The sequence below is a fragment of the Notothenia rossii genome (genome assembly GCF_949606895.1).
Source record: "Notothenia rossii genome assembly, chromosome: 1".
NCBI classification, from domain to species: domain Eukaryota; kingdom Metazoa; phylum Chordata; class Actinopteri; order Perciformes; family Nototheniidae; genus Notothenia; species Notothenia rossii.
In genome coordinates, this window is record NC_136912.1 from 67,926,003 (window position 1) to 67,950,069 (window position 24,067).

The 24,067-nt window shown below is 42.7% G+C and overlaps 1 protein-coding gene across 2 annotated transcripts in view; it reads right to left on the bottom strand.

Annotated features, from left to right (window-relative positions):
* pik3r3b (phosphoinositide-3-kinase, regulatory subunit 3b (gamma)) overlaps nucleotides 1–24,067 on the bottom strand; it is a 276,953-nt gene that overhangs the window by 162,629 nt on the left and 90,257 nt on the right. For both annotated transcript variants that reach the window (XM_079667835.1, XM_079667834.1), the window contains one exon: nucleotides 20,909–21,040. In XM_079667835.1, the coding sequence (XP_079523961.1) occupies nucleotides 20,909–21,040 (132 nt within the window). The remainder of the gene's footprint in view (nucleotides 1–20,908; nucleotides 21,041–24,067) is intronic.

Here is a 24,067-nt window from a genome sequence, read left to right on the forward strand (position 1 = left end):
TCTTTTCCCTCACTCTATCCTAAGGGAATGCATGCACATAGACACGTTGTGCCTCTCCACCTCCGCAGCTAGAAATGTTTGGTTCTAAAAACATTCTGAGAAAGTTACAGTCATTGTTCTAGGAAGGTTTTCAGCGGGAAGTTTTTGTTTGGTTCCCAGAACGTTCTTCTGAAAGGTAGGATAACGTTCTCTAAAAACATTCTTAAAATGTTTGGTGATAACATTGTTAGAACATTATGCCCTCCTATTCTTAAAACGTTTTCAGCGGGAAGTTTTTGTTTGGTTCCCAGAATGTTCTTCTGAAAGGTAGGATAACGTTCTCTAAAAACATTCTTAAAAACATTGTTAGAACATTTTGCCATACTTTTCTTAAAACATTTTCAGCTGCAAGTTAGATTTTTTTATGTTGCCAGAATTTTATTATTTTAGAGAAGGATAACATGGTTTATGTTAAAGAAATTATGCAAATGTTCTATGGTAACAATTTACTAAAATATGTTAACATTATTTGAACATAAAGACATAATATTCCTGTAATTGTTCAACTCAAAATTCCTGGGTAAGTGGACTGACTACTGTGGTCATTAGGATGATTATGATAGTTTACTTAACTTTTGGAAATTGACTATTAACACATGTAAAAGGATGACTCGGAATCAGCTTTTGAAAGTAACATTTGTTTATTAGAAATGGGGAGCTGGGAGTGGAGGTTGGTTATGGCGGCAGTGGGAAACAGTTGTTCCAGGGTGGAGAGGCCTGGCTGGTCTTGGGAGTGTGGAAGGCCTTGGATTCCTCCTGGGAGAGACACAAAAATGAGTGTGAGGCAAAAGCAGGCAAAGTTGTCAAAGAATATGCTGGTAAAAAGCTAGAGCGGCACGCAACAAACCGTTCACGGCAACAATCCGGCAGGGAATGAGTGCAGGCTGCAGGTTTTCATAGTGTGGCTGACGAGCAGGTTGCAGGTGTGGTTGATTGGAGATTGCTCCCAGCCGTGTAGAGCAGACCAGCAGGCAGAGAGAGAGACACACAGTAGAAACAAACACATACAAACACTAACAGGGGTTTCAGGGACGGGCAGTGATAGTCGGTCCGTTCTTCTATATGTCTGTCTTTGGTTTTCTAAGTGTTAATCGATCCATATGACAATAGAGATATGTGCATAAACAACAAAAACACTTGGGGTATAATGTTCGAACAATATTATCACCAAACATTTTAAGAATGTTTTTAGAGAACGTTATCCTACCTTTCAGAAGTACATTCTAGGAACCAAAATAAAACTTCTCGATGAAACCATTCCTGGTAACATTCTCAAAATGTTTTTAGAACCAACAATTTCTAGCTGGGAACTCAGACATGCCTACGCAAACATGCAATATCATGAATTACGTGCTTGTTTTTTGAAAAAAAATGTGGTGACATCAGATTTCTTTTAAACATCCTTTTCAAACAAATGCAACAACTTTGTTTTTTAAAGCGCACTACAAATAAATCTGACGTTGACCATGACCCTGTTAATATTTTGCATCACAGGAACATTTTATTAAAAAAATGATAACCTCCTGAAAACATTATCCAAATGTTGCTTTCAAAATGTTCTTCTTTGGTTATCATGTAACATTGAGGGAATGTTCTATAAAAGAACATCTTTAATGTGTTACCCCAAGAGCGTCCAAAACACGTCCTTAGAATGTTGCAAGGAAAACGTTCCACCTTTGTTAACATATCACATTAAAGGAACATTTTATAAAAAAACGTTCTGTCATCTCAGGCCTCAATAACATCCTCAAGACATCCTCTGAATGTTGCAGTTAAAACGTTATGTCTTAGTTAACCTTAAACCTTATAGGAACATTATTTGAAATAATAAACATCCTAAAAAGGTTATTTGAACATCAGATTAAAACATTTCTTTAAAACCTTATTAGAACCTGTAGGTAACGTTAGCCAAAGTTGTGAGAACGTTCCCCGCTAGCTGGGATATATTTATTATAAACGTTAGTCCTTAACATCTATCACTGTGTATATCACCATTCAAACATATTTTAAAAGTTGACCAAACCCCACACAGCTCTGTGAAATGTTGACTTTATTTAATAATTTCAGTAAAAACTAACGTTCATATTTCTCTTTTTGATTATAATACTGATGAACGTTCAAAACAAAAAGCACTTTGGCAACTTACCACATACGTTTTTAAAATGCTTAATAAGCACCGTAAGTTTCATGATATAATTTTCCGTCATAATCGGTTGTTTCCACGAACGGCCGACTGTTGTGTGATGGCAAATGCTGCAGCTGCAAGGCATTGTGGGGCAGCATTTTGTCCTCTCCTTTCGGTAAGGGAGGTTCCTAAGCTAAAGGAGGTTATAAAGGAAGTTTGAAACCTCCTTTCCTATCATGTAGAGAATTCGAACGGCACTTATTATTAAGATGTATGCGCTCATACATCTTAAGAAAGTTATCACCAAAAATGTTAAGAATGTTTTTAGAGAACGTTATCCTACCTTTCAGAAGAACATTCTGGGAACCAAAATAAAACGTCCCGCTGAAAACATTCCTAGAACAACGAATGGTAACAAACATTTCTAGCTGGGAACTCACACATGCCACCGCAAACATGCAATATCTGCTTACAGCTTATCATGAATTACGTGCTTTTTTTATTTTAAAGCGCTCTAGAAATAAATCTGACGTTGACCATGACCGTGTTAATATTTGCCATAACAGGAACATGGCAGGAACAGGCCTCAATAACATCCTGAAAACATTTTCAGAATGTTGCTTGGAGAATGTTCTTCATTTGTTATCATGTAACATTGAGGGAACTTTTTATAAAGAACATATTTAATGTGTTACCCAACAACGTCCAAAACACATACTTAGAATGTTGCAGGCAAAACGTTCCACCTTTGTTAACATATCACATTAAAGGAACGTTTTATAAAAAAAAATTTGTCATCTCAGGCCTCAATAACATCCTCAAAACATCCTCTGAATGTTGCAGTTAAAACGTTATGTCTTAGTTAACCTTAAACCTTATAGGAACATTATTTGAAAAAATAAACATCCTAAAAAGGTTCTTTGAACATCAGATTAAAACGTTTCTTTAAAACCTTATTAGAACCAATAGGTAACGTTAGCCAAAGTTGTGAGAACGTTCCCCGCTAGCTGGGTCTGTTCCTTACTTCTTACTTGTTACCCCTTATACCTCAACATATCCTAAGGGAGTGCATGTACGTAGACACGTTAGTTTAGCTGCATTAGGCTTAGACTGTCTGGGGACACCTTACTTCTTCCTTCTGTCTGTCTGCACCTGTGTGCTCTCATGTTCCGAATAACCCAGCTTCCGCCAAATGTCTTTTTGGTGTCTATCTATGCCGGGATCCTGAGTCGTGCTGTCATCCTGTTGCTGTGGTCCTGTGTCCTGGATCCTCTATCCTCAGTTCTGGATTTGAGTCCTGGACTTCGAGTCGTGGCTGAACCTGTCTCTTTAGTCCTGCCTGACTTTCATCATACTATTTCCCTGATGGCTCCCACAGGATTGTTGACATCCTCGTGAATTCATCTTCTTATTATAGACACATGCATTTCCAAACATTTGGTCTACCTACACTGTAAAATGTATTATCTCTTTTATTTAAACACGGCATCTATTGCATGTCTGTCCGTCCTGGGAGAGGGATCCCTCCTCTGTTGCTCTCCCTGATGTTTCTCCCATTTTCCCCTTTAAACTGTGGGTTTTTCTCTGGAAGTTTTTCCATGTACGATGTGAGGGTCTAAGAACAGAGGGTGTTGTATTGTCATACTGATATTCTGCACAAACTGTGAAGTCCACTGAGACAAATGTACCATTTGTGATATTGGGCTTTATAAATAAACATTGATTGATTGAACCAAGGCACTCTGGAGAAAAGTACAAGGTTGGAAAAGTCGTTATTTAATTTGATCTGGCTTCGTATGATTAAAAGCAAAACGATCATCGACCCGACGCAGTCCGCCATTGTTGTTGTACTGAGCGCCGTTGGGGAGAAAATCAGCGACGTAAACGGCGACGTCATGACGCAGCAGCGGCAGCACCAGTCGGGCTCTGGGCGGTTTGAACAAAACAGGGGCTGAAAAGAAGAACCGGTTCAGAATCAGAAAAGCTCTAGCACGGAGCTAGAACGGGAAAACTGCGTTGGTGTGAAAGGGGCATAAGAAGTGTTATTTTGGCCACACATAGCATTGTTTCCCCTCAAAGGTTTAGCCTATCCTGCATGTTATTTTAAAAGAGTGATGTCAAAAATGCATTCTGAAGGGCCGCCCCACACATGGGACCAAGCCCATGTACTGGGTCTTGGTCCCCAAGAGGGGGAACCGGGTTGTAATCCGACTGGGGACCTTTTGCTGCATATCATCCCTTCTGTCTAACCGTTTCCACTCTGTCTCTACAATAAAGGCAATGATTGCCCGATGTTCGGTCAAAGCAAGGAAGTTTCAAGGACAGTATGGAATTCAGTGACCAATAACACCCTTAATGTACAAATGAGAGTAATAAGATTTGAAAAGAAAAATCTGAAACCAACCTTTTGAATCACAAGATATTTTTGCAAAATGTATAGGCACATATTACAGCTGGAAAGATTGTCACTGAAGTGTCAAGCAGTGCTATTTAACAGTTGCGTACCTTCATCTAAGGTTAGAATCTAACAAACTCAACATTACCTTACCTTCAGATCAATTGTTTAACACAAAGAGAACCTTGGTGTATCTTTATGTGTAAGTAATCAGACGTGGGAATATGAAAGCAAATGCATGTGTGTGTCTTAGTGCTTGGTTAACACACTTGATGTTGCATGCATAATCATCTTTCACATAAAAAAAACAGTTCACTACTTCACTCATTCACATGGAGCACAGAGCAGACGTCCCCAACTGTGCTGCCTGGTGAGCTGCACCTTCACCAACATCCACCGGAGCATGTTGCCAACTGCTGGCTGACTTTGAGAAGATGTATGGCCCTGGCAGGACATCAGTGATTTAAATTCAGACCCAGTGCAGAAGCCATCACTATGGAGAAAATCAGAGGGGCTGCCTATACGGATGCTTGTAAAAATGAGTCAGCGGGAGGCGTGCACGGGATAATACGAGTTTTCTTTCTTGTATTAGCCGGGGTTCAGACAATGGGCCGTGTTTGAAGAGCACCAGATGTATTGACGAGCACACTCACACCACAGGCTCTTTACCACCCCAAAGCAAGCTGCAAACAAGAACACAGCTGTGCCTGAGCCATCGCAGGGTTTATGGTGTGGGGGCCACTCAGTGGGGGAGCATTGAACACCAGACTTATCAAGGACGTTTATCCCTGTCTGCTCAGAGATTCCATTGTTGCTCTTCTTTTTCGATTCATTAAAAAAAACATTTCTTATCAAGTTTTGGAAACGTCTTGGAAAATATGCTTCCTCAGTTTTTTGTTGAAAACATTTGCAAGCCATGTTTATTGTGACGTTGCCAGGCAACAAGCAAAGACTTCTCAAAGTTACTCAAACAAACAGTCCGGCATTAAGCTCCACATATATCATTTTTTAACCCTGGATCACAGATCAATTAATTACATGGATTTCAATATTCTCTAAGTAAAATGTATTCAAGCCTTCATAGTAATATCCACTGTTTATTCATTATCCTTTTTATGTTTCGACAGTATTCACAGCAATAGCCTTGGGTAAAGTTTCAATGAAATAAATAAATTGCTAAGGCAAAGGTTGAATACGAGTTCATCAGAAGGAAGACATAATTAAATGATACTGTAGATTAAGTGAACAAAAAATATAAACTCCATCGAAAACGAACATAACTTTGTTTCTGTCTCCTCACATAAAATGTTTTAAAGTTTCAAGGACTGTAGAGTAAGACTTGTATTATTCAAAGGTCTATAAAGGTATTTTTCAAAAAAGCAGACTTTTGCTTGTAGCATATAATAAACTGTTAAAATTGTATCCTGCCATCTTGACATGCAACTGCTTTGTTTTGTGGAAACAGCCTTACTGGACCGCTGATTGACATAAATACATATTTTAAAGTGATTTGGGTAATGCAGAGCTTTGCATGTGTACAAGCTGTATGTATCCATGTGTTAGAATGTTGATATGTATTGATTGACCATGTGAGGAATTGGTGTATTTGGCCCTCTGTGCGTGAACCGTGTTTGAATCGATCCCAGTAACATATGCCAACAGAGAGCCGAGGGAACTGTCAGAAGGACTGACTGTATATCTGACAACTGACTGATTGAGTATGGAGAACGAAGAAGGGCAAAGAGAGAAATCGCTACAGAGGGGCTCCATATTCCCAGAGACATAAACATTCAAAACTGTGTCATTGGTGCCATACCATTTTTCAAAAACCCTAATCGGAAAAATTTCCCATTTGACAGAAAGCCAAATTTTCCTAATGTCAGTTGTCAGTTAATTTCTCCTTAGCCCCATCGCTCCAAAACAAACTCTTAGCGGGCACAGGAGCAACTCCTATTTAGTATGCATCATGGCGGGGAAGGCCTGACCCTCCCTTCTTTGTGTCTTTATTTAACAAGGATCATGCATACAAACTAGGGCTGTCAGTCGATTAAAATATTTAATCGCATGATTGTCCATAGTTAAAGATGGGGTAGGTAAGTTTCAGAAACCGGCTCGAGTGCACTAAAATTTGAAAGTACACAGCCAAAAAGAAACCGGCCCTTCCTTCAGACTTCCTCACAGAGCACCTCCTCCGCGAGAGCAGGCTGCAGTAACGTTACATATCAGGCAAAGCTAAACACATCTAGGTTAGCAATACTACACAGCCAAAGCAACTCTGATATTGACTCTGGTTTGATTTCTCCTAGTTTCCACTTTCTTTTTGTTCTTAATTTGCTCCGTTACATTTTTTCTTTTGCGACCAGTAGACGATGTTGAACCTAACTCTGCCATGGTGAAAGTGGCCGCCTGTTGCTGGCGAGTCATTGAAGTACTGCTTTAATGCACGCCCAATGACGGCACGCCCAATGAGGGCCTGAGATACATTTGTGCGTGCACGAGATGGAAGGCTGACAGACAGGGCAGCAATCCAATCCGTTTAGCCGTTGTAGTTTTTACAGTATTACGGGTTCCACAGATGACATTTTTTTATGGATTTTTTGTCAAAGCACTTAAGATATTCATTGCTATCTGGATGTTAAGAGCATTCCATGAAATATAACAAAAAGTGTATCTCGAGCCGGTTTCTGAAACTTACCTACCCCACCTTTAATCGCGATTAATCGCAAATTAATCACAAATGTTGTATCTGTTCTAAATGTACCTTAGAGGAATATTTTTCAAGTTTGTAATACTCTTATCAACATATGAGTGGACAAATGTGCTTTATGGAAATGTTTCTTATCATTTGAACAATGACAAATATTCTCATGAATATTAAACACAGCAACCTCTGAACATTAAAAATATCCGCCTCAATTCAACCTGGAACCTCTCTCATACAATACAATAATACAATACAAAGTGTGTGTGTGTGTGTGTGTGTGTGTGTGTGTGTGTGTGTGTGTGTGTGTGTGTGTGTGTGTGTGTGTGTGTGTGTGTGTGTGTGTGTGTGTGTGTGTGTGTGTGTGTGTGTGTGTGTGTGTGTGTGTGTGTGTGCGTGTGTGTGTGCATGTGTGTGTGTGTGTGTGTGTGTGTGTGTGTGTGTGTGTGTGTGTGTGTGTGTGACCTGAATGTGATGCATTATAGATCAAAAGAACATCCTAATATATGATTATATGCAGCCCCATAGGCACCATATGTTACATAAGTGTAATGCAGCCATCTCAATCTATAACTGCACTCTCTTATCCAGATCTTCATGTGTGTGTGTCTGAGTGTGTGTGTGTGTGTGTGTGTGTGTGTGTGTGTGTGTGTGTGTGTGTGTGTGTGTGTGTGTGTGTGTGTGTGTGTGTGTGTGTGTGTGTGTGTGTGTGTGTGTGTGTGTGTGTGTGTGTGTGTGTGTGTGTGTGTGTGTGTGTGTGTGTGCGATGGATCGTTGGAGCTATGTGCAACTCAAGGCATATGCTCGAACCGAAGCTGCCTGGACGCTGCAATCATGTTGATCCGTGCTGAGTGTGCTGACTTTTCCCACAATGTCCCACTGTCTGGCTACCTACATAAAGTCAAGTGTTCGGCGCAGTTGTCGGCGAAATGTCGCTCCTCTGTTTTCATTTAAACAGCTCCTTATATCCGTTAGCGCAGCTAGCTAGCACCAGATGCTAACAACAACAATACACGTAAGGTCTCTCTCTCGCTCGCTCGTGCCACACACACACCCTCCCAGTCCTCCCAATGGCCAGTCAGTGCCCGCCGGTGAGCGTGGAAGAGTGGTCTGCCGCAAGCGGACGGCAGGAGCGGGGCTGTCAGCATAATCGCGTTAAAATAATTAGTGGCGTTAATTTTGCGTTAACGCTTTATTAACGTGTTAACTTGACAGCCCTAATGCAAACACATAAATCTCAAAGAGAGAGCATATGCTTTAGGCCAGATTATAGCTTAAAGACATTTTCCATGTGCAGTCCCTTGACAGGCACATGCATGACAATCAACAAACACTTAAAACAGTTCTTTGTCTCTCACACTATCAATTTCGAAGTACTGCACAGATGTAGAAAATATATATCACCACATTTATCAGTACAACTATAAGATATCAATTATCTTTAACTAACATCTAAATCACAGTCAAATTAATGTTGACAAGACCATGGGAAAAAGAGTGAAAGTGTGTGCACGTTTAAAGCTTAGCTGGAAGCATATTCCAATGCCCGATAGTCGCAAATAAAAAAGCTGATTGTGCAAAGGCAGTATGTCTTGGTGGGATAAGTCTGCATCTACGGCAGATCCTGATGTTCTGCCCATTTGCATAGAGCAGAGCTTGAAAAATATTCTTAATGGTGGTGTAGTATGATTGTAAATCATTTTGAATACCAAACTAACTTTAGAGAACATGATGAGATTTTCAAGGCTGTACTATTCTCCCCTTGTTCGGCTAACCATCATATTCTTAAGCTCCAATTTACCAATGTCAATCTTCCCTTCTCTGAAGAACCAGCACCTTATCGTGGTGGAGAGGTTTGTGTGCCCTGATGAACCTGGGGGCTGTGTTGTCTGGAACATTGTGTTCCTGGTAGGGTCTCCCATGGCAAATTGGTCTCAGGCAAGGGGCCTGATACCTCATGAAAGACAAACTAAGAAGTGAGGATACCAGGCCCGGAGGAAGCCCAAAAAGGCAACGTGGGCAACACCTCCACTTCTCCGTCCCGCGGGCCCACCACTTACGGGAAACAGCGATGGGGTGGCAGTGAAAGGAGAGGGTCTCGACGGACCAGACCCGGGCGACAGAAGCTGGCTTTGGGGACGTGGAACGTCACCTCTCTTGGGGGGAAGGAGCCGGAGCTTGTGCGGGAGGTGGAGCGTTACCAGCTTGATCTGGTTGGGCTCACCTCTACCCACAGCGTCGGCTCTGGAGCCTTTTTTCTGGATAGGGGTTGGACTCTATTCTTCTCCGGAGTTGCCCAAGGTGTGAGGCGCCGGGCGGGTGTGGGGATACTCACAAGCCCCCGGTTGGGTGCTTCTTTGTTGGAGTTTACTCCAGTGGACGAGAGGGTCACCTTCCTACGCCTGCGGGCTATGGGGGGGAAAACTCTGACTGTTGTGTGTGCTTATGCACCAAACAGCAGTTCAGAGTATTCGGCCTTCTTGGAGACCCTGGAAAGAGTCATGTATGGGGCTCCTGAAGGGGACTCTTTAATCTTGATGGGAGACTTCAACGCACATGTGGGCAATGATGGAGACACTTGGAGGGGCGTGATTGGGAGGAACGGCCCCCCTGATCTGAACCGGAGTGGTGGTTTGTTACTGGACCTCTGTGCTAGTCATGGATTGGCCATAACAAACACCATATTCGAACATAAGGATGCTCATAAGTGTACGTGGTACCAGAGCAACCTAGGCAGAAGGTCCATGATCGATTTCGTTATTGTATCATCGGACCTGAGGCCGTATGTTTTGGACACTCGGGTAAAGAGGGGCAGAGCTGTCAACTGATCACCATCTGGTGGTGAGTTTGGGTCGAGTGGCGGGGGAAGCCTCTGGAAAGACCTGGTAAGCCCAAACGTGTAGTGCGGGTGAACTGGGAACGTCTGGAGGAGGCCCAAGTTCAGGAGGCCTTCAACTCACACCTCCGGCAGAGCTTTTCGGGCATCCCTGCGGAGGCTGGGGACATTGAACCAGTGGGCGGTGTGGACATGGAAAAGGACTTTCGGGCTGCACCAAAGTTGTTCTGGAAAACTGTCCGACACCACAGGAGGGGGAAGCAGGGAACCGGCCAAGCTGTGTACAGTAAGTATGGGACGCTGTTGACCTCAACTGATGGAGTGTTAGGGCGTTGGAAGGAACACTTTGAGGAACTCCTGAACCCGACAACTCCGCCCTCCACCCTATGGGAGAGGCAGAGCTGGGGTATGACAGGGGTTCAACACCAATCTCCCGGGGGGAGGTCACTGAGGTAGTCAAGTAGCTCAGATTGAGGAGGAACAATGCGGATTTCCCATGAAGGATGGTTCATGACCGAAAGAACGAGATTGCGGATACAAGCAGCCGAGATGGGTTTTCTCCGCAGGGTGGCTGGCGTCTCCGTTAGCCTGTTAAGCACTGAGCCTGTTTTTCAGGTCTCAGGCTCGAAAATGACATTCCCAGAACAAATGACCATATCTTCCCTTCTAAAAGGGGAAAATGTATAATCTTTTTTCTCAAAGTAATAATAAACATGTGACTTGGATGTAAAGAATCAGAATCAATATAGATATTTTTTATTTTAAAGAAAATCAGGTTGAACATAGTAAAAAACTGTAAATTATAGTGTCCGTCCAAAAAATATTTTTTACTTATAGTGAAAACTATTACCTTAAAATGCAGATTAGGGCTGGTCATGACATCGATATAACAGTGTAGATATAGAGTGTGTATTTCTGGAGCTACGGTTAGTTTTTAGGGTAACAATTAGGCAAAATTGTCTTTCACTCCAATGGGAAAAAAATGTACGGACTATTATATTGGGGTTTGGAAACAATGTGGCTTTGGAACAGTGGTCAGTGTTGCATCATGTCCTGGGAGTCCCTTGAAAGACAATTTTTGCAGTTTGAAATCCACCCAGCCTGAAAGACTGGTGAATTGAAACTCCAATTGGGAGGTAATTACTATAAAGCATGTAAAGGCATTTAATGGCCATTGATGAAAAATGACGTCCATAAAGACTATCAAAATGGGTTGTAGAACATGATGATGATGTTACTAATACCATAAGGATTATAGGGGGCGTGGTAGACTTAAGAAAGTTTATGGACACTTGAGGTGTGTGTGTGTGTGTGTGTGTGTGTGTGTGTGTGTGTGTGTGTGTGTGTGTGTGTGTGTGTGTGTGTGTGTGTGTGTGTGTGTGTGTGTGTGTGTGTGTGTGTGTGTGTGTGTGTGTGTGTGTGTGTGTGTGTGTGTGTGTGTGTGTGTGTGTGTTTTGGGTGGGCAGGTGGACTGTGATGGATGGATGACAATCTGCCACAGCCTGATGGGGGTCATGGAAGTCACCTCTCTCCGTCTGACCACTACTGATCATAGATGAATCCCTCCCACACACACACAGACACACACCCTGCCCTCCTCCCTCTGTTATTATTGATTGTTGTTGACCCCACTGGTCGACAGAGGTCAAGGCTGGAGAGGGTAACTTGGCCTGTCCATCTGCCCCCACTCCCAGACTCTGGAAGACTGGACAACTGGACAGTGGGGGAGTTTAAATGAGGGAGACGGGGAGGCGGACAGAACTCGGGTTAAGTAGAGCTTCACCGTGGGACTATTTTGGAGGATAATTCTCATTTAAATGAATTGCATTTATACAGGGGATGTTGAGGAGCTTGACGCTCGTCAACTATCAGAGCCTCGCTGCGGGGAAGCAGTGTGTGGACCTGTCAGTGCAACTCACATGATGCCGAATTTAACAAACACATTTAAATAATTGGTTTAAACGGCATAATAATAAGGACGATCGTCCGTTCTGTGATTCTCCAGAGCACACATGCTATGATATTAGGGTCATGCAGAGTGAGATGAGATCGTCGCTGTCCCTTTAAGAGAGAGAGAGAGAGAGAGAGGGGGGTGTGGCTTGTGCATGTGTGTTTGTGGATGGTAGAGCGACAGTGAGAGAACCTATGGAGAGAACGTGTGTATGTTTCTGGAAGTGAAACGAGGAAGCAGAAAAACAGAGATCTGTGATGTATTTTGTGAAACAGAAGAACAGCTAAATAAATGCAACGGCCTCCCAAGAAGAGCTCGCCTCTCTCTAAAGTGGGTTATTGAACCTGAAGCTTGTTGCTTCTGCCCTCCTCGACTACGGTCTGGGAGCCGACAGGAAAGTTCAACACACAGATGGCCGGTCAGCCCCTTTGTAGCATATTATTTCGATGAGAGATGAGCAGATCGCTACTGGGCTTTCAACTAAATACACAGCCACGCAAAAACTGCGGCATTTGTACAGCTCTTTATGGGTACTGCAATTTGTGAAGTGCTTTCCTCCGTAGTGAAACGATCAGCACTGCACCACGGAGGAAAGCGGCAGAATGTCACCTGGAGATAAAGAGAGCAGGGCTGCGTTGCGTGCATGGCTTCCTTCTGCAGGTAACGGGGAGACGCACTCTGGCGGCGGTCTCGTTCAGGATCCAAAAATACAATTTAAATATTTTTGCACACTTATTCCACTTATTCTTAGTGTGCCACTGGTTACGGTGCCGCATGCCAATGTTGGCACGCGTGCCAGGGGTTGCCGACCCCTGGTTTAGACCTCCCCACTTTTACCATGTGGAAAGTCCGTGAATTGGTCTATCCACTCGCCGCACTTTGTAGAGTGCTGTGTCAGTGATTCACTATCAAATCCATTCCACTTGCTTATTGAGAGAATGCCCAAATCAATGAAACTCTGTACCATGTTTTCACTGGTACTTTGTGCCAGTGTTCAAGGAGTGTTGTCATTGTTGGACAGCTCAGCCGGTAGCAGAGGTAAGGCACACACACCAAGTGTTCAGGACATTGTTAATACAGCGAAAATCAAAGCTGACGATCTCTTGGTTTGATATGTTTTCTCCCCAAGACAACATGGACATAAGAAAAACATTTTCAAAGAAGAGGAAAGTAAGTCATCAGCTGGTAGCAGTTAATCAGTTAACAACAGTGATGGCGGCGGCGGCAAAAGCGTCTCACTTCTTGAGAGGAGTTTCGTCTTTATGTCATGATAGAGAGATACAAATACTGAATAGTTTAGATGAGAAAAGGCATCGAAATGCCAGGTTACTAGTATTTATCATGTAAACAGGGAACATGAATAACCCGATCACTCTTTGCTCATGTAAACACCATGATGTACTGTAGAGACACAGTCAGTGTGTTTTACTGGAGCCTCAGTTCGATAAGAGATTATTTTCTGAGTCCTTTAATTTAGGTACTCTCTCTCAAAATGGTAATGTGCATTATGTTTTAATTATACTTCTTATCATCCAGAAGATTTTTGTGTGTGTTTATGTTTTACTGAGTGCTTATAGACAATTTCCATCCCAGTATTCAGTTAACTATTTATTTTCTGTGCACATTACATAGACTAGCTAATATTCTACCTACTGCTTGGGGCTTTGCGTCTTCAAAATGTCCAACGTCACAGACTAGGACTTACTTTAGAGTCAGTTGTATTTACATTCAGTATGACTTGGTATGATTCAATGTGAAAGAGTATACTGCTCAATAAATAATGATCACTTCACCACCTCTCTTGACATCTAGGCGCTTGAGAGTGAGTCAGAGGCAGAATACAGGGACAGTGGAGAGAGGTCCATTGCTGAGGTGAGTGATGAAAGGGAAATTACAGTTTAGAGTCAATTATGATGTGCACTCTCATCCCAAAATGTTAAGGAAATCAGTGGGGATATTGAACAAGAAACATTTCAGTCAAGGGGCATCATATGACCAATATAGACAGAAGAGCAACATTTATTTGAACATTTAAGTCAATTATACCATTCCTAGGTGAACTTCATTTCATTTCATTTCAAACCTTTATTTAGACAGATTAGTCCCTTGAGATCATCGATCTCATTTACAAGGGAGACCTGCATCATTTAGTTCCACATGAAACATAAAAACAACATACAAACAACAGAGGATATCATATTTACATATTCAACATTTACAAATACCCAAAGTGTCAGAAAGCATTTCATTTAGACATGCCTTAAATACATTCAAAGAAATAAAAATGCTCAATTTCAATTTTGCCTGTAGACTGTTCCAAGCAAGTGGAGCTGCGCACATAAAAGCTGTCTTACCTAAGACAGTCCTTACTCTTGGCACATCTAACAAGACTATATCCTGTGATCGCAGACAATAGCTGCTTGCAACTTTCTGCTTTATCAATGAACAGATATAATACGGGAGTTTGCCCAACATAGCTTTATAGATAAAAGTGTACCAGTGACTGAGCCTCCGTACAGTGAGTGATGGTAAACCTGCCTTGGTATACAATGTACAGTGATGAGTAAGTGCTTTACAGTTAGTGACAAATCTCAGAGCACTATGATACGCAGCATCTAGTTTGCTTAGGTAGTTGGCAGGTGCATTCATATACAGCAGATCACCATAGTCCAGCACAGGTAAAAAGGTCACAGTGACTAGCCTTTTCCTGGCCTCAAGCGAGAAACAGGACTTATTCCTGAAAAAGAAACCTAGCCTAACCCTCAGTTTTTTAAGCAGGTTATTGACATGAAGTTTAAAAGAGAGACAGTCATCAAGCAAGATACCAAGGTATTTGTAACAGGCAACAACTTCAAGTTTTGTTCCTTGCGTTGATACAATATCTAAAACAGGCTCTGGTGACTTTTTAGCTTTTGAAAAGAGCATTATCTTGGTTTTATCCACATTTAAAAGAAGCTTTAGTTCAGAGAGCTGAGTCTGAATAATGTTAAAAACAGCCTGTAATTTAACAACCGCCTCCTGAATGGAGGGACCTGCACAATACATCACGGTATCGTCCGCATAAAAATGTAAAGTAGCTTCATCCACATTTTCACCTAAACTGTTGATATATATGGAGAATAAAAGTGGACCTAAAACAGAACCTTGAGGAACACCATTAGCAATGTTTAACCACTCAGAAGACAGCCCATCAAAGTGAACACATTGGGACCTTTCAGAGAGGTAGTTCACAAACCACCCCACTGCATGGCTGGATATGCCAGTACTGAGTAGCCTCTGTTTTAAGACACGATGATCAACGGTGTCAAACGCTTTGGAAAGGTCAATAAACAGAGCTGCACAACTCTGTTTATTATCTAGCATACTAGTAATATCATTTGCCACTTTCATTGTTGCAGTGATGGTGCTATGTTTCTTCCTGAAGCCTGACTGATGTTTAGACAGGATATCATTTATACATAAAAACTCCTTTACTTGTTCACTCACAAGTCGTTCGAGCACCTTAGCCAAAACTGACAATTTAGAGATTGGCCTATAGTTATTTAAAATAGTTGCCTCCCCTCCTTTCAGTAGAGGCAGGACATAAGCAGACTTCCATACTTTAGGAATTGTATTTGTGCTGAGGGAGAGGTTAAAAAGAGAAGTAAGAGGTGGAGCAATAAAATCTGCAGCTATCTTTAAAAAGAAAGGTTCTACGTTGTCCGGGCCAGCCGGTTTCTTAGGATCTAACTTGGATAAAGCTTCATGGACAATACCAACAGTTAAAGGAGTAAAACTGAAAGGGTTTTCCAGACCACATTGTTCAGAGTCAAGGACTGGAGCGTTCACAGAAGCAGAAGCACAGTCAGTGACAGAATCAAACAGAGAGCCACAAGAGACAAAATGCTTATTAAAGCAATTTAGCATGGTGGCCCTGTCTGATATAATGCCAGATGCTGTGGTGAGGTACGGAGGTAGCTCATTTGGGATATCACCAGTGGAAATCGATTTTATGGCTTTCCAAAATTTACTAGGATTATTCAGGTTTTCTGTGGTAACTGACAAATAGTACTTTGACTTAGCACTTTTGACATTTGAAGTAAAGCTATTCCTTAGCTGCCTAAAGCGTAGCCATTCTACCTCTGAGCCTGATTTCCTAGCCTTTGCCCAGGCATTGTTTCTCTCATGAAGGAGACTGGACATTTCAGCAGAAAACCAGGGATTGTTTCGTCCCTTCACTCTAAATTTACGCAGAGGTGCATGTTTATCTATAATTTTTATAAAACCAAGATAAAAATAAGACCATGCAGTTTCTACATCAGCACACAGATCGATTTTTCCCCAATCAAAATCAAACAGATCATGTAAAAAACCCTGCTCCACTAAGTGTTTTTTATCTCTCTTTGTGATGATGCGTGGTTTAACTTTTTGGACCTTTGTGATGATGCGTGGTTTAACTTTTTGGACCTTAGTGTCCCTAATTGTGGCTACAACACAGTGGTCAACTTAACATCTGTATGGAGTCAGATCAGTCTCAATATTAATAAATGCTCACAGAAGGATTCACAAATGTATTTTGCGATTTATATATAAATGACTCTCCACAACAGTATCTCTAAATGCACTCAGAAATATTTATTGTTGTATATAAATGTACAAAAAATGGGCATTTAAACTGCTTTTTATTCATTCAAAGACGGCTCTGAATTAATAATCAAATATGTTTTCTTTCTTTACTACTGGATGAAATTACAAAATGTACCCATCATTTTCCTCATGCTAGTATAGCCACATAAAAGTATCAAACCACCGGTTAAAATGCACCAGAATACAGGAAATCTATTTTTTTCTTTTTTCGTGGGGGGGGACCCCCAAACCCCCCGTTAAAAATGTCCCCCCCACATTCAGGATGCTTCCTACGCCCATGCTGCTCCATATATTTTGTATATGACATTTTAAACGATAGACTATATCATTTTTAAGGGGGTTATATCAACAAGCATCATGTCCCATTTAAAACGATTAAATGTTTGAGTTGTTTTGATTTCATCTTTTTTCTTTTTCTTTTCAGAGTGAGGCTCCAACAAAAGTTGATCAATTAGAGCCAGATGCTCTAATTTATACAAACTTTAAACACACTTATTGTAGGTTGCTCCGTAGAAAGGTGATAAATAACTTAAATTAAATTGCATTACACTAATTCCATTTATAAACATAGATGCTAAATAGATTATCAAATCAGATGATCCCAGGATTGGGGTCAGTCGTTGCATGCAACAGCTTGAGGAAAGAGGAATAGCCATTTAGGTAATTCAATTACAAAATGCAAAAATGCCTTTAGCTTTCAAAAGCTTTATAATGACAAAGAAGATCATAACTGTTTTTAAAGTTAGGGTGCTCTCTAACCTGTCCACCTGTGACATATTGAGGGGTGTAAATATTGAGTGGGAATTGGGGTTTAGGGTAATTTTGGACTCGATATTCTCTCAGGCTGCAGATTTTGGTGATTGGCCAGTAAAAGCAATGCAAAATTCAACGGATTATGTCTAAATGAGGGATGCACATGTTCGTCCTGCATCTCATCTTTAAAAATGAGTCAACAGTTCCTGTCAGCAGCAGCCTCTCTCCTCTGAAGCTCCAGATGGACAGTGGTTAATCAGACTCAGCCAGCTGGCCTTTAACCCTCCACGATGACCTTGGTGAGACCATTAAGATTAACTTACTCTCGCAAAAACTAATAAATGAGAACAGACAGGGATATGGTAAGAAATAGGCTTGGGGAGGGAGGCAAGGGGGTGAGGAAAGGGAAAGAATACAAACGAAAAGGGCAGAGGGGAGGAAGTGTAGATGCTGGTGGTGGATGAAATCATTTAGATGAGGACTAAGGAACCGCAAGAAAAGCAAGAATAAGGGAGGAAACAACAGTGACTTTTAAATTTAGGAAATTAAAATGGGACTTCCTACTAAACCAGCATTTAAAACGTTTTAAGGAACTTTGGCCCCTGTGACAGCATCACGATCATGACATCTTCATCATCGTGGTTGCAGTTATAAAAATACATTTGGCAGAGTCCAGATAACAAAAGGCTGACTGTTTTCAGTATGTTGCAGTAACAGATAAGTGGAGGATTATAGGAGGATTACAGCCATCTGACATGACAACAAATGTAATTATGCTATCACTGAAAGAAAAATAATGAAAATATAGAATAATATGACACGGAATGATTGTATTTGTCCGATGGTCAAATGGAGTTTAACATCATTCTCATGTTTTGCAGCCATGTTAAAAAAGGACTTAGCATCTTTTTTTCTTTTTACACATTTTTCCCTAATTGTATATTTAAAGAATCTCAAGAGCTCATATTATTTTGGGTAGTTAAACAAAGTTCTGCGTAATAATTTGTTTTATTGTGGTTATGGCTAGTCTCCCACTGGTGGGTGACGTCTACAGGGATAGAACTCCCACTCTAAACCTTTGGGGATTTCCCATGATGAGCCACTGACTTGGAAAAATGAACACATATTAAACAGATGAGAGAATGACTCATCTCCCAGAGCAGGACAGCCAGAGGACAGGTAAAAATTATAAAGGAATGAGACAGGATTTGATCTGTTAGTACATCAACAAATCTGAGGGATTACGCCAGAACTTTAACGTTCTTCATACTGTATGAGGGAAACTTTGCTAATTCCATCCATATGGGTATATTTGCAAAAGTGATTGAACATTCATGTTGCTGCTGAATATGTCCAGCTATTCACCCCGCCCCTTTCCCAAGTTCAAACAACTATGTCTTGATTATTCCGGTAAGCACTAGCAGCATTGAAAACAATACATTTGATTCAAGATCAAGTACAGCTATATTGAGGTGATCGGATGGTTTTACAGAACCACATCCATCATCATGGCCCAAATTCTTATAGGAGGATATTTTATTGATAATTCTGTAATGTCTATAGATGGCCCCTGCTATGAGGAACATAGAAGAATATACAAACATATCCCAGTTGGGCTTCATACTAAAGCTCATATGGAGAGTTTATAATAACTCTCACTGCCAGAAGGACAGTCCACAGTATTGACATTTTTTAAAACAAGTAAACAAGGACACCAAACTCAATGAGTCGGTGCGCTATTTAGCTAGCGAATGTTTTATCAATATCTATCTGTTAATCATGCTACCTAACATCCACTATCTATCTACATGGTAAAATAGATTATGTTAGCTACCCATCTAACAAGCTAACTAGCTAATGTTACCTATATAGCTAGCAATCACCAAGTGTGTGGCTTATGCAATTTAAATTGGAATTATTGTTTATCACCTTATGATTAGAATTGCACTAGAAACCTGTGTCTATCGTTCAAGTTGTGAGAGTATTTATATAAAAACAATTTTTTTTGGCAAAGTAAAGGTTGATCAATCTGGCGACTCTATTCTAAGTGATAGGAGTTTCGCTTTAACCAGAAGTATCAGACATTATACAGCAATGTGGATGTGCCTTAGAGAGGCAAGATGAATATGCACACTGAGGAATACTTTCAGTAGAACCTTGGTTTTTTAGATCTAAGTAAAGTAGAGTTTCAAATGGTAGCTAAAAAAGAAGAGAGGGACAGAAAACCTTCTCGCCCCTCAAGCAAATAGTTAATTTTTCAGGAATCACCCAATAATATTGCGTGACTGATCCTAACCCTTTGATTTCACAGAATACACCACTCTATGCTCTTAAAGTGACCCCTTCCTAAATAAGAAGTTCAATTTCAATGGGCTTAACCTCAGACAACCTCCGCAAAATACTTGATGCATCGTCTCAAAGTGGTTTATCCTGAGTCAAAATGTTTCAATGAATAAGTAAAACAAAAAAAGGGTTGTCGCTTAACAAGATGAGGACTTTAAGAGAGAGAGAGAAAAAAGCTCTTACATAATTGAGGGGCTTTTCAGTTGGAGATCATGTCTGGGAGCTAAGCCAAGTCATATTTTGGGAAGACTTCCTTAACTTCCTGCGAGCTCAGACGATCCCTCTGCCCAGACAAATGCTCTAATGTGCACAACTTTAATACACACTGGTCTGTCTTTTTGTTCATGTGTCTATGACTTTCTTTTTTTACCACACACCGGCATACTCACCACCCTAGCAAAGCACAGAACACCAAATGTCAAGGTAGGGGTCATCAAATATAGATAAGAGTGTGAGAGTCCCTAGAAGCTGGATCGAGGTAGACCTGCTGGGTGAGGCGGGCGGCAGGTAAAAGGGTGAAAAGGCAGGTCAGCTGTACAGAAAAGGTGAAAACCTGGCAACAAGTCGCTTCAAGCTCAGAGTTTGTTTTTATTTAACCCTGAGACTGTCAGGGGATTAGCAGAAGTGTGATGCTGACGAGAGGGTACAGCCTTGTCGTCTTTACACCTAGATATGACAGAAATCTGTCAGGTGTGACGAGTGTCAGCGCTTATGCCAAGTGACAGAGGCCAAAAAAAACCCACCTTGGGCTCAGACTGAGCTCAAGAATTTAACCCTGCATTGCGTGAGAATGGAAAGCACATGACTAAAGATAAAGCTGGAGGTCTAAACTCACACAAGCTATAAAAAAAAATGCTTAGAGCTAAAGCAAAACTCACGTTTTAAATGGGTCATCCAAAGGATTCCCCAAACTCTAACTTGTTCCTTTCCTGGTTAGGATTTGTTTACGTAATGACTGAAGATGATAAACTAAATAAATATGTTTAAATAAAGACTTCTCATGCTGCTAGTTCTGCTTTTATTTGACTAGGTTTACAAAGATCTGTCTCTTTTTGCCTACAAACCAGAGGAACCGTAAGTGCAATTTTTGGGCTGACATCAGTGCACTGTATTGTGATTTAAAAAAAAAAACACTGTACCTTGAGCAGTGTACACCAGTTCGCTGTAGACGGGGGCGGGGATGATGGGGACTGGCAGCTCCTGCAGGAAACCTCTGAGAGCATCGGTCAGAGAAACCACATCATACTGGTCTAGGTCTACTGAGAGGGGATCTGAGGGGTCAGAAAAAAAAGAAAGTGTTATAGATTATGTATAAAATACAGGGATGGTTCTTTATTGCGGGATAAGCATGGATTTGTTACCGAACTGGCCTATATAGGACACAGCAACGCGTTCTCACTCCCAACCCGTCACATGTTGACGGACGGTCAGGGCCCCTCCCCGTCACTCTATTATGGACAGGGTACCCCTTGGAAGTCAGTTTTCAACGGGCAGGGCGTCCCATTGACGTGCATAGAGCTCCCTGAACGTTGGTAATAGAGGAGTTGGGATCGCGGCGAAATGCTCCCCGCAGATCCATTCTCACAGCGTTTATTAACCTTTTTCTTACTCAATATCAAGCCACACTTATTGTTTTTACTTCTTTATTTTAATTGAATAATGTATGACTTTTGTTGCCGTCAGTTATGGGGAGAGTAGGGGCTCAGAATACTGAAATCTGTATTGTTTAATCGTTTTTTCCTTCTAATTTTGTATTCTTTTCTAAACCACACACTGTTATTTACTGAACAATAACACATAATTATCCTTGTGTTTATTTATTTGTGTGATTAATAAACACAAGTTGGAGTCCGTCAGGACCGAGGGTCGGAGCAGCTCATAGTAGCCTAGTTGCTTTAGAGAATTTTACACCCGGAAGTAAGTATTCTCTCCGCTTCGCTTGACAAACCCTGTAATAGTCCTCAAGCTCTGTGATTGGATGTTTGAGTGTGCGCCGAGGGTTACGCCGAGCGTCGAACAGCACTTTGAAATGGGATGGAACCACGGCAGACTGTCCAAAACTGGATTTGAACAGGTCCACCCCATCCCCCCCTCCCCCACCCCATCCCCAGAACTACACATGCTGGCTATTGTGTGTTTTGCAACATGCTCTATGGCACGTCTCTACTGGGAATTGTAGCTCTCATTCGTAACACTCCGTTCGATGTCTCACTATGGGATGCGCCTCATCGCGGAGCAAACAGAAGCATCAATCTCATTACGCCAATCCTGATTGGCTGGTGATCTTGACGTCAGCGTCAGGGAATCCACCCCCTATAAGTAGCTTGCGCTACGCCGCATGCGTCATTCAAACACCTCTTCTCGCTTCAGAGCACATCTCTATATTGGTAGCCGGGCTAGCTCACACAGTCCACAGACGGAACCAAGCTATCCAAGCTAACTTCGGTCGACGGGCGCTCGCCGGCTACTTCTATATATACTTCTGCAAGAAGACTGTTAATACTAACACACCAGTTAGTATTGCAAATCGACCTCACCGTTTTTTCTTCGGAAATAAAGGTAAGGTTTTGATTTTTTCATTTTTTTTTGTCTTCCCTCACTACCAACACCACGGTAGCGAGGACGTGTTTTCTTTTTCTCTCTCATACCAGAGGAGTAGAAGATAAAAAAGGGATTAACACACCAGTTAATATTCTTTGAGAATAAAATCTACACCGTCGCTTTTTCTCCGGATTAACCGATTTCACAGTGAAGAGCCTCCGCCGACGGTTAGCTCGCCAAGCTAGCTTGTCGGGTCAGGACTCCCTCATGTCCTCTGATTTACCGGACGGAAATCAGGACACGGGGGCGTCCGCCACAGAGATGGAGCCCCGCACTGTGTCGGTCTGGGGCTCATCAGTAGTGGCAGCTGCAGAACCGGAGTCCCGCGCCGGGTCAGGCTGGGACTCGGTGGCAGCGAGGGACGTGCGAGCGAGGCCCCACGCTATACCAAGCTGGGGCCCCCGGCTGGACCTCACCATGGTCTCGCCCGCAGAAGATGTCCTGGAGTTGGATTATACGGAGGACGAAGAGGATGAAACCTCTGGATTCCTCCTGTCCGACTCTGATGAGCAGGAAGACAACGTCTTCATGTCATCGGCTCAGGCTGCAACGCCGGGAGCGATGGCTGCTCTCCCAGGCGATAGCACACCAGCTTCGCCCTGTCTGAGTATGGACCTGCAGGCCGTGTGTCAGCGTGCCGCAGCCAGACTAGACATCCCATGGCCCGAAATGGCCAAGGAGACCACCAGGTCCCGTTACGAGGGGAAAAATTTGCCCCAAGCAACGAGGACAAAGAGGCAACTCCTGCCGGTCTTCCCGGAGATGTTGGATGAGGTGTCGGTCTCGTGGAGAGACCGGCCCTTCTGCGACGGTATGGAGAGGCTCGGCCTGCTCCTCATACCGCCGATGGAACTGCTGGTGGCAGCTCACCTCCTCCCGAGGATGGCGACTACACCGAGCAGGAACCCCACGCTGCCGGCAAAGGCGGACCGGTTCCAGTCAACCATGACTGAACGGTCCTACAGAGCCGCAGCATTGTCTGCCAGGGCTTTGAACATTTCCTCGCTGCTAACCGGTTATCAAGCGGAGCTCTGCGAGGATCTGTCAAGTAATCCTGGTACGGCAGTACTGGACGAGATAGCCGCGATCACGGACATCTGTCTCCGCGTTCAACGCTGCGCCGTCCAGGCCACGGGCAAGGCAATGGGAATTATGGTGGTGCAGGAAAGAGCTAGATGGCTCAACCTCACCAACCTCCCAGACCGGGAAAGAGAGGATGTGCCCATCGTTCCCGAGGGGGTTTTTGGATCTGCGCTCGCTTCTATGCAGAAGAGATGCGAGTCCAAGAAGAAGGAAGACGAGGCCCTCCACCTCTGTCTTCCTCGAAGGGTCCAGCCGCTGCCTCCACAGCGGCAGTCCTTCGCCCAAGCTACCTCAGCTGCTTGGTTTAAAGTACCAAAACAGCAGAGGTCACAGCCCGCCCCGAGTCCCCAGCCCAGGCAGGAGACGAGGGCGAGTTGGCCCAGAAAATCTCCGGTTCCGGCTGCAGCCCAGGCACAGCCAACCCGGAATTTCGGCCAGCAGTCGAGGAAGAAGAAGCTGGCGGCCTGACAGCCTCCTCTTCTTCCCTCGGTGACGGAGCTGGAAGGTTCCTCAGCTCCAGATGTGTTCCCGCTGCCTCGAGAGATGCCTCAACGCCATCCTCAAGTGCACCAAAACACATGTCACAATATTGTTCTGTTTTCTCGGATAAAGCA